General features: G+C 45.5%; 1 protein-coding gene across 1 annotated transcript; it reads right to left on the bottom strand.

Moving 5' to 3' along the window:
* Window positions 1–4,518: 4,518 nt before the first annotated feature.
* Window positions 4,519–5,844, bottom strand: LOC114404642. The gene is made up of 2 exons (XM_028367515.1): window positions 5,042–5,844; window positions 4,519–4,774 (listed from the first exon to the last, which is right to left on the bottom strand). The coding sequence occupies exons 1-2, from the start codon at window positions 5,842–5,844 to the stop codon at window positions 4,519–4,521; spliced, it is 1,059 nt and encodes a 352-aa protein (XP_028223316.1).
* Between the last annotated feature and the right edge of the window lie 4,782 nt (window positions 5,845–10,626).

Here is a 10,626-nt window from a genome sequence, read left to right on the forward strand (position 1 = left end):
TTAATAGGTTTCCCCGACGTTCTTGAGCCCAAAGGACATCACTTTATAGCAGAACGTCCCCCACAGGGTGACGAAAATGGTCTTTTCCATATCCTCTGGCGCCATCTTTATCTGATTATAACCAGAGAAACCGTCCATGAAGGAAAACAAAGCAAAATGGGCCGTATTATCCAGGAGGACATCGATGTGCGGCAGAGGGAAATTGTCTTTAGGACTGGCTCGATTGAGGTCCCGATAATCCACACACATTCGTACCTTCCCATCCTTCTTAGGGACTAGTACAATGTTGGCAACCCATTTCGGGTACAGAGCGACAGCCAGAAAGCCAACGTCAAATTGTTTCTTTACCTCTTCTTTTATTTTCAGGGAAGTTTTGGGCCTCATCCTCCTTAGTTTTTGCTTTACTGGGGAGCACTCAGGATTTAGAGGTAGTCTGTGTTGTGCGATGTCAGAACTCAAACCAGGCATATCTTGGTACGACCAGACAAAGATGTCTTGGTAGTCTCTCAACAGGGCCATTAATTCTTTACGGACGGGTGTGGTCATACCCGTGCCTATTTTTACTTCCTTTTTCCCACTTTCGATTCCTAGGTCCACGAGTTCTGTCTCTTCTTGATGCGGCCTCATCTCTCGGTCCTCCTGCGCGATTATCCTCTCCAGCTCTGGGGGAAGCCCCACATCCTCGTCCTCTTCATTCTCTGCCCGACTTGCTTCTTGCCCGAAATCGACGGCCGGGTCCCTGGTATTAGTACCTTCGCAGGACTGTATCTTTTTAAGCGTAACAAGGAAATAAACATGCAAATGAATGAGAATGGGTAGAGGCACATGAAAAGATGAAGAAAGATCATTATATTATAACTTCAAGAACAAAAGACATAATTCCTTAACAAAAGGAAACTCTAAAGCTTAGGCCCAACCGTAGAGTTTTAAAGCTACAAAAGGTTACATTATACTTTTCGCGTAAACGTCCGGGCGTTCCTCCACCCGCCAATTTCCTAGTTGGAAACCGGGAAGGCATAGCCGTACCAAATCCGATCTCGTCGGGGAGTCATCATTGTATATCGCAGCAACTCGACCTTCGCGTCTTAAACCCGCACATATGAAGCTCCTGCTGATGTGGCCTGGCAGGGCCTCTTTGGCTCGCTGTCCCAACCGCGGGCCCTGGCCTTTGTTCTTCCTTTCTGAGATATTTTTCCTTATGTCAGTCTGCGTAGGTTTATAGTCTAACCCAAACTTCTCGCAGTTTCCTCTGGTGCTTACCAGGCTGGTCCTGCCGCTGTTGTTCTTGCCCAAACCCATTCCGGGCTCGTAGTCGTGCCCCAGCATTACCCGGGCCACCATCATTGCCGCATCGAACAGGCGAGGCTGCCTAGAGAGGGAATCTATGGAGGCGATGCTTACTACTTCAAAAGATTGGAAAGTCATTTCCAATGACTCCTTCGCTGCTTCAACTTATGGCATAGAGGAAGGGCAACTTACCAGGACGTCTTCCTCACCTGATACTATGACCAAATGTCCTTCCACTACAAACTTCAGCTTTTGGTGGAGTGTGGAGGGAACAACTCCCACTGAGTGGATCCATGGACGCCCCAAAAGACAGTTGTAGGCAGGTTGATATCCATCACTTGGAATGTTACCTGGCAAGTATGAGGCCCTATCTGTACTGGGAGGTTGATCTCTCCCCTTACCTCTCGGCGGCTGCCGTCGAAGGCACGGACTACCATGGAACTTGGCCTTAGATGGGATGCGTTAAATGGTAATTTCTCCAATGTGCTTTTGGGCATCACGTTCAGGCTTGAGCCATTGTCGATGAGTACTTTGGCCATAACGTGTTCCATGCATTTGACTGACACATGCAGAGCCCTGTTATGTCCTCTCCCCTCGGCGGGGATTTCCTCTTCAGCGAAGGTGAGGTAGTTGTTGGCCGTGATGTTATTGACGATTCCTCCAAAGCCTTCTACGGAGATGTCTTGGGCTACATGAGCTTCATTCAAGACTTTTACCAGCAAAGCTCGATGAGGCCCAGAGCTCATGAGCAGTTCCAGAAGGAAGACTCTAGCTGGGGTTTTGTTGATTTGTTCAATGACCTTGAACTCGCTTTGTTGGATAATGTGGAGGAACTCATTGGCCTCCTCGAGCGATACCTCTTTCTTGCCACAACCTTCACTTCCCTCGGAAAGATCCTTCGTCGGAACATCCTCGTCCGGTGTGAGGATCACTTTGATGTTTTGTCCTTCCGTCATCCTTGCTTTCCCTTTAGTGTTCGTGGGCTGTATTGGCAGGCTAGGGGTGCGAACATGCGACCGCTGCGGGTTATGCCGCTCAGCCCGGTGATATTGGTCACTTTGGCCGATAGTGAGCTGATATTGGTGGCTTCTTCCTTCCTAATGCCCAGAGGGGCATACCTCCACGGAATTGCACGGCTGTTCTCGTAAGGAAATAGAATAGACCTACCGTCTGACACTGCCGTGGGGTGTCGAGGTTTTTGGGGAGCCGTGTTCCTGGTGAAGTGTATTATCAAGGGTTTAGGCTTTTTAGGTCCTTCTTCATCTGCCGACTGCATGTATACATGTTGTTCCTCCTTTCTCTCACTGCTGACCTCAAGCCAGCCTTGCCTCCATGATTGGCAAGCGGATTTGTTTTTATGTTGGGCCCGTCCTCTTGAAAAGTCAACCACCCGGCCTCTATCAAGCTTTGGACCTTGCTTTTCAAGGCCAAGAACTGTTCGATCGAGTGGCCCGGGGTCCCCTCACGGTATGCGCAGGTCGTGCTAGGGTTATACCATTTTGGGAATGGGGACTAGAAGATCTTTCCCGGGACCACCACGGCCAATTGGTTGGCGATGAGAGACAGCAAGAGTTCCCCATATGTCATCGGGATCGGGGCGAAGATTTGTGCCTGCCTTGGTGAAAAGTTCCTGCCGTGTTTGCGCCTAAGTGAGCGTTGTTGGCCGGGTGAGGTTGAGTCGGAGCTGGATTTCGGAGAGCTTCCCCCTGTAGGGATGTGGGCGCCCTTGGTTGGGTGAGTGCCGTATCGGAAGAGACCTTGGCGCGAGCCGAAAAACTCGGGTGATGTTGCGCATATTGGTGGGTACCATGGGGGGTTTGCGGTGGCTTGGGCCATGCAGGTGTTGAGGTAACGGTATGGGCATCTCCCTCTTTCTTCTTTGCCCCAGCTATTCCGGTCTTCCTACTGCTGGCACCTATCGGGGAGACGTAATCAAACTTTCCCCTCTTCAAACCCACCTCAATCCTTTCTCCGGCGAAGACCAAGTCTGCGAAGCTGGAAGGCATGTAGCCCACTAATTTCTCATAGTAAAACACAGGCAAGGTATCCACCATTATAGTAACCATATCCCTCTGGACCATGGGAGGGGCTACTTGCGCTGCTAGGTCCCTCCAATGCTGAGCGTATTCTTTAAAGGACTCGTTTTCCCGTTTAATCATGTTTTGCAGCTGAGTCCGGTCGGGAGCCATGTCAGAGTTGTACTGATACTACCTAAGGAAGGCGGTAATCAGATCCTTCCAGGTGCGGATGCGGGAAGCTTCTAGATTAGTGTACCAAATGACTGCTGCCCCGGCCAGGATATCTTGGAAGAAATGCATCAATAACTTCTCATCCTTGGAATACGCACCCATCTTGCGAAATACATTTTTAGGTGATTCTTGGGGCAAGTCGTCCCTTTGTACCTATTGAAGTCGGGTACTTTGAACTTCGGAGGGATGACGATGTCCGGTACCAGGCATTGGTCGGTCATGTTTGCGAACGGATAATCACTGAACCCTTCAACAACCCTCAATCTTTCTTCAATGAGATCGAGGTAGCGCGCTGGGCGCTGGTCCCTCGGCAGGAAACAGGGAGTAGAAGTCGGCGTCTCCCTGAGCAGGCTCTTGATGATCTTTATGGACCTCGTCAGGATGTCGAGGAGGCTCCCCCTCTAGGATGAGGGGAGGGACATGACCTGGGTCGTCATGCATGATGGGTGGTGTGTAATTAGGTGGTAAACCGTAGGGGTAAGTTCCTCGGTTATAACCCAGATGGGGGTTGCTGACGTGCCCCTGTGTGCTTTTCTCTCATTCCACCACGTTTGGAAAAGGGGGGTGCGTGGTAGTTGGGAGAGTCGGGTCTGCTTCGGCAGCCAAACTAATAGCGGTGGTGGTGGCTGCGTTACTCTCCATTAGTTGTTTCATTCCCAGCATGGCATCCATCATGGAAGCCATTTTCTCTTTCAAAGTCGACATGTCGGCTTTCATCTGTTCCTGTACTTCCTCTTGGTCACCCATCATCCTAGATTTGGATCTGGTGCGATAGGGATGCCTTAGGGGGGCGCTTAGTTATGGCATTTTTCCTAAAAAGACCAAATGTGAGGATTACATAATGAGAAATGAATGTATGCTAGAGATGGAATGTGGGAGTGATCTGATTCGCACTGTTCCTCTTTGGAGTAAAATAATGGGATAAACTCATTTTATTTAGAAAGTTATAGCTAGTCAAGATCTGAGTGACAATATAAACTCCCTAACGGTTCCTAATTATATGGGCCATCAAGTCTATCGTGTGTTGACAATAGTGGAAGAGCCCGTGGATCTCCTCGGGGGCAGAGTAGGTGTCCGCCATAGCTTTGGCCTTTGCCAGCAAACGGGGAAGCTCTTGACTCCCGTTCAAAGTAAGAGCAAACCAATCCATCCACATCGTTGCTTCTTGATGTAACAAGTCAATCACCCTTCCTCTAGCCTCCTTTTCCGCGTACACTCGAGCGTATTCGTCCGCCACTCTGTACTCGTGGGCCGTGGCTAGATTTAATTCTTCTTGGTACTTGCTGATGATGGCTAACATGTTTGTTTCGGTCTCGCATAACCGCTAAGACAAACTCCTCTTGGACCTTAGGCAAACCCTCAATTCATCCTTCAGAATCAAACCGTCTACTCGCGATTGGTCCCGTTCCTCTCTCCGGAGCTTAAGCTCACTGTTACTGCCCCACAGAGCCCCTCGGAATTTGTTCCGGCCATGTTCTTCCCTACAGGCCCTCTTGGTCTCTTGCTCCAAGGCCTTGGTGGTGGCTATATTGACGTCTCTCAGTTCGGCGTTCTCCATTCGGATCCTAACAGCTACTGACTTGAACTTTTCCTTGACTGTCTGGGCTTTCTCAAGTTCTATCTTGAGGGCCTGTACCTCTTCGTCTTCTTCCGGAGTTTCAATCTCCATCCCCTTAGTGGTCCTCAAACTCGGGAGCCAATCCAGATCTTGTGTGTAGGCTTTCAACCACCTACGATAGCCGTCGATGGGCCCGTTGCTACTCCCCCTAAGTTCCTTGTCCTTTCTTTGCGACATTTCCCATGCCTTGTGGACCCTCTGAAGCACCCCCGCGTTGGTGCTATTAAAACCTCGTGTAATGAAAGGTATGAGGACTTCCTCTGATGGCGCCCCTCTCATAGGGTAACCAAGTTGTCTTATAGCGAGGACGGGATTGTAATTGATGCAACCCCGCGTCCCCATCAAGGGAACATTTGGAAATTTCCCACACGAAATAAGAATCCCGGTTCTCCCTTCCTTCCATCGGGGGAACCAATTGACAGACGCTCCCTCTTTGTTTGCTAAGAGCCAGTCCCAATTTGCCTTTTTTTTCTCAGTGCATGAGCGGTGGCCTTCTAACGGGCAAATATGTCTCATCTCTTGGTGAAAGAAGTGTGAAACCAACCATACATAGAGGGCCGGAGTACAGCGAACGATCCTTGCATGGTTCTTCTCACATCTTTGGTCAAATGTGTCGTATAGATCAGCTAAGATAGCGACAACCGGGCTTTGCAAGAAAAGCATCAATCGATGCCCGGTCCACCAACCCATCCACATTTGGAAAGAGGACCACCCCAAAATCAAAAGTGCCAGGATGTCCATGAATGGGGCCCATTCGCCTTGACTTGCCAAGACTCTCGCCTTTGCTTCCAAAAATTTCCTTGGTACCCCAACCACCCCATTTTCGACTTGCTTTCCACGGTCTAATTCCTGTGTCGAGATTTTGACTATCTTAGAAATTCTAGCTAAGGAGGGATAGAATCTCGAGATGAGGTATGGCTTCCTTCCTCCCAGAGGGCATCCCAGGATCTCTTCAAACTCTTCCACCGTGGGTGTTAACTGGAAGTCCCCAAAGGTGAAGCACCTCAAAGGTTGGTCATAATATTGGGCGAGGGAGGCAATGGCCTCCATGGAGACCTCAGCCATGGTTAGGTCCCAGATCTTACCGTAAGCTTTGCGAAAGGCTTGTCGCTGGAGCTGACCCATCAACTGTCCTAACTCTTTCAGACTGGCGATTCCTAGGCTCTTGACCTTGACTTGATAGAACCTCTTTTTAAGTGAAGGCGTCTAACTTGATCCCATGTTTTACTAAAGTGGAATAAAAACCAGTGCGAATCAAGACTCCGACATCTATCACAAGTGAAATGGATGAATGCATGAAGAAAATGCGTATGACCCGGATGCATTTTACGTATACGAGAACCCGAGAGATTTATCTCTTTGTTAAATACAACATTCGGGCAGGATGGTGCCCGGTGCATGAATTTAAGAAGTTGACACGGACCTTCCATCTTCTCGTGACAAAATGAGGGTATTAAGACGCAACCCGTGCATGATGACATGATGCGGATGCGAAGAAGTAAGGGAAACAAGGAGATGCACACATCATGGCAATATCCTCAAATAATCACACAACAAAGGCATACATGACATTTAGGTTATATGCATGGTAGTGTTTAAAAGGCACGCAGCGTGTTTGCTTCGTGCCCCTATTTTAGGGACCTAAACGGGAGAAATTCAAAGGCTTTTAGTGATAACTCCCGAGGTGGTCATATCTCTCTTGATGGTTTCTAGAGGTATCATCCCCTTCGAAAAACATATTACGGCAGTAGGGACTACCAGCAACAATATGTTATCAAAGAGAAAAACTCTTGATGAGGGTTCACTGTTATCAAGCAAGCCGGAGACCCAGCATGACCACAGATTCACCTTCACTCCTTATGTTCCCATGGACCCGGGTATAGGGCCCTTTTTCAACTCACGTGTGCACAAATAGTGTTGGTGTTTGTGTGCATCAAATGAATAAATATCTATCTTATGCATACATTTCAAAAACACACTAAAAGCATCAAAGAGTTATATACAAGAATGTAAGACAAATAAAAAGGAAACCGACAAAAGAGGAAGTCATCATATTGCACAAGATTAGAAGGCCTAACTCTCTAAAAACAGTCCCCAGTGGAGTCGCCAACTGTCGCAACCTACCCTTTGGCGGGAGGGCAACGCGAGACTCATGGGTGCGTCTTCCATGAGAGGAAAATGCGCGGAGTTGCCACCAACGTTTATTTGAGGAAAACGTCAGAAAAACCAGAAAGGTGTGGTCTACGACCTTTAATCGTGAAAGGTTCGGGAGTTATTTTTATGCACGGGGAAGGTATTAGCACTCCACGCGTCCGTCACAAAGGACGACAACCTTTAATAAAATGTGCAATTATGACTTCAAAATGTTTTATTTTCCTTTTTTATGTATTTTTGTGTTTTTATGCTTTTTGTATTTTTTATCTTTTTGTGGTCGACGAGGGTGTTTCCCTCGCTCCTACGTATCCTCAATTTGTGATGAGGAAATCAGACCTACATAGTTCTTTGAGAACTAAACATTGGTTAAGTTGTTTTTATCTTTTTTAGCAAGATATATTTTAACTGAACAAAATGTCATTTTAAGGCGTTAGACCATTAACAATCTTTTGGTTTTTGACATAAAACGGAAAAGTTACATATTGATTTTATGATTTTGAATGGTCCATGTTTAACCAATAAAAGCAAAGGGGACCGTTTTAAGGCGTTGGACCCTTAATGGTTTTTAGTGATTTTTGTGGACAAAGCTTAATTTGTGTGTTGATTTTAGCTTTAGTTTCACTTTGGTTATTAGTCAATTCATTCAAGGAAACTTTCAAAAAAATGTCTGATTGATTTTTTTTTTATTCGAAGATATTTTGCTTATTTTATTATTATTTTGCCCTTTTTTGGTTTAAAACGTGGTTACAGCGTGAATGATCGGTTGGATTATATTATAACAGAGATTAAACAATATTACAACTCAAATGATCAGTGAAAATTTATTTTATTATTTATTAGGTGAGAAAACGGCTTAAATAAATGGTTAAAGCACGTCAAAAGGGGGTACAGAAAATAAACGAAATAAAAATAAAAGCACGCGGAATAAGTGGGGACCACTAAGGATGGGTGTTAAGTACCTCGAGGCGGTCAAGCGAAGGCTGCATGCCACCAGACAATGGTCCCCAGATGAAATTAGGGTATGACAATACACATTCTCCACGTACCATCCTTTTTGGGCACCAACAACACTAGCATAGCACATGGGCTTGGGCTCTCTTGGACCCAGCCCTTCTCCAACAATTCTTTAACCTGAGACTCTATCTCCTTAGTATCATGAGGGTTAGTCCTATAGGCTGGCCTATTAGGAAGGCTTGCTCTTGGGACTAAATCTATTTGGTGTTCTATTCCCCTTGAAGGAGGTAGCCCAGGGGGTATCTCTTTGGGAAATATATCACCAAATTCATGTAAGAGTTCTTGGACCTTTGGGGGTAAGGTCTCAAATTTGGAATTGTGGCAGTACTAAGGGATGTTTCCCTTGTTAGGAGAAGGTACAAAGATTGTTTAAGAAGGAGTGCTCTTTTAATATCACCTTTTGTTGCAAAATGATTTTCCTTCTTAACAATCTTCTTGGAGGAATCCTTTCCCTCTTTTTCCTTCCCCTTGGCCTTTGAAGACAAGGCCTTACTATCCTTCTTTTTCTTTTGTTTGTCTACTTTTTCTTCCTCATCCCTCTTATCTTTCATAGTTAGTTGATCTTTGGCCACCTGAGAAGGTGTTTGAGGATGCAACACAAATTTAGTGCCAAGATGGGTGAGGGTAATCTCATTAGTTAGGCCATTATAAATGATCTTCCTATCAAATTGCCACGGCCTTCCTAAAAGAATATGTCCTGCCTCCATGGGAACTATATCATAATTAACTTCATCCTTATATGTCCCAATGGAGAAAGGTACCTTCACTTGTTGGTTAACTATCATTTCCCCTTGCTCATTGAGCCATTGAAGTTTATAAGGTTTTGGGTGGGGAATGATAGTGAGGTTCAACTTGGAAACTAATCTTGTGCTACAACAATTGCAACAAGATCCACTATCCACAATGAGAGAACAAGTTTTATCTAAAATTTTGCATCTTGTATGAAAGATGTTCTCTCTTTGGGATTGAGATAGATCACAAGATTGACCTCCAAGGATCCTTCTAACCATTAAGAGGTCACCTTCTTCATGGGGGTAGACTTCCTCACTAGACTCTTCACCCCTTACATTATCTTCACTTCCACTAGAGGAAGGGGAAGAAGTAGTCTCCTCTTGACTACTATAAATGTCTTGACCCCTCATAATCATGGTTTTCTTTGTGGGGCATTGAAAGGCAATGTGACCTCACCCAAGACATTTGAAGCATTTAATGTTGCTAGTCCTTTCTTGGGAACTAGTCTTAGGGGTGGATTTCTCTATGGTCTTACTCTTATCTTCCTTGGGTTTTGAAGTTGCAGCTCCCAAAATTCCTTGGGCTTGGTCCTTCCTTGAATAAGAGTGAAAGCCATAAGATTTTGAAGAAGGCTTTCTTTTAAGTTGTTGCTCCACTCTTATACAAAGTTGGACTAGCTTATCTAGGTCCCTATATGGAAGGAGTTCAACCTTATCCCTCACTTCCATATTAAGCCCACTAAGGAACCTAGCTATGCTTGTTCTTTCCTCCTCCTGAAGTCCATCTCTTAAAGGAGTAGTTCCATTTGTTGTCTATATTCTTCAACACTCATACTTTCTTGTCTAAGCCTTTGGAGCTTGTCCATAAGCTCCCTTTCATAGTAGGAGGGAATGTGCCTCTTCCTAAGGGCACTCCTAAGATCATTCCAATACTCTACTGGAGGATCCCCATGAATCCTTCGTTCCCTAACAAGGGAATTCCACCAATAGAGGGCATACCCTTGAAAGCTAAGGGTAGCCAATGGAACTTTTCTCTCTTTGCTAATATGATGGCAAGCAAAGAGTTGTTCAACCTTCATTTCCCAATCTAAGTAGGCCTCAACATTATCTTTTTCATGGAAATATGGGAGGCTAATGTTAACCTCTTGAGGCCTTCTATCCTTTTCTCTTCTTTGGGAGTGATGTTTAGTATGTGAACTATGGCGCCCTCTATAATAGTCACTAAGTTCTTCACTTAAACTCTTGCAAGAGTCATGACTACTATAGGAGGCATGTTTTTCTCTTTTCATTTCTTTCATTATTTTTCTTCTTTCTTCCTCTCTTATTTTCTCTCTTTCATCTTGACTTATTTCTTCCACTCTTTTTTTACCTTTTTCTTTTCTCGCTTGTTTTTCTTTCCACAACTTAAGGGATCTCAACTCATCTAATATCTTATACAAGGGGTCCTTAGGAGTAGAACCCTCACCATTAACACTAGATGAAGAATGAAGACTCATGTTGGTTCCTAAGTTATGGTTCTTTCTTGTTGGGGGTTTGAAAACAAAAGGTAAAAGAAACTATGGTTGAAACTAGC

Source organism: Glycine soja, unplaced genomic scaffold (genome assembly GCF_004193775.1).
Source record: "Glycine soja cultivar W05 unplaced genomic scaffold, ASM419377v2 tig00105364_1_pilon, whole genome shotgun sequence".
NCBI lineage: Eukaryota > Viridiplantae > Streptophyta > Magnoliopsida > Fabales > Fabaceae > Glycine > Glycine soja.

What these genes read in the sequence shown, in the direction of transcription:
- LOC114404642 (XM_028367515.1), bottom strand. Translation starts at nt 5,844, where the DNA reads ATGGGTTGGTGGACCGGGCATCGATTGATGCTTTTCTTGCAAAGCCCG. An exon ending in GCCACCACCAAGGCCTTGGA is followed by an intron (nt 4,775 to 5,041) that starts GCAAGAGACCAA and finishes CCACGAGTACAG; the next exon opens with AGTGGCGGACGAATACGCTC.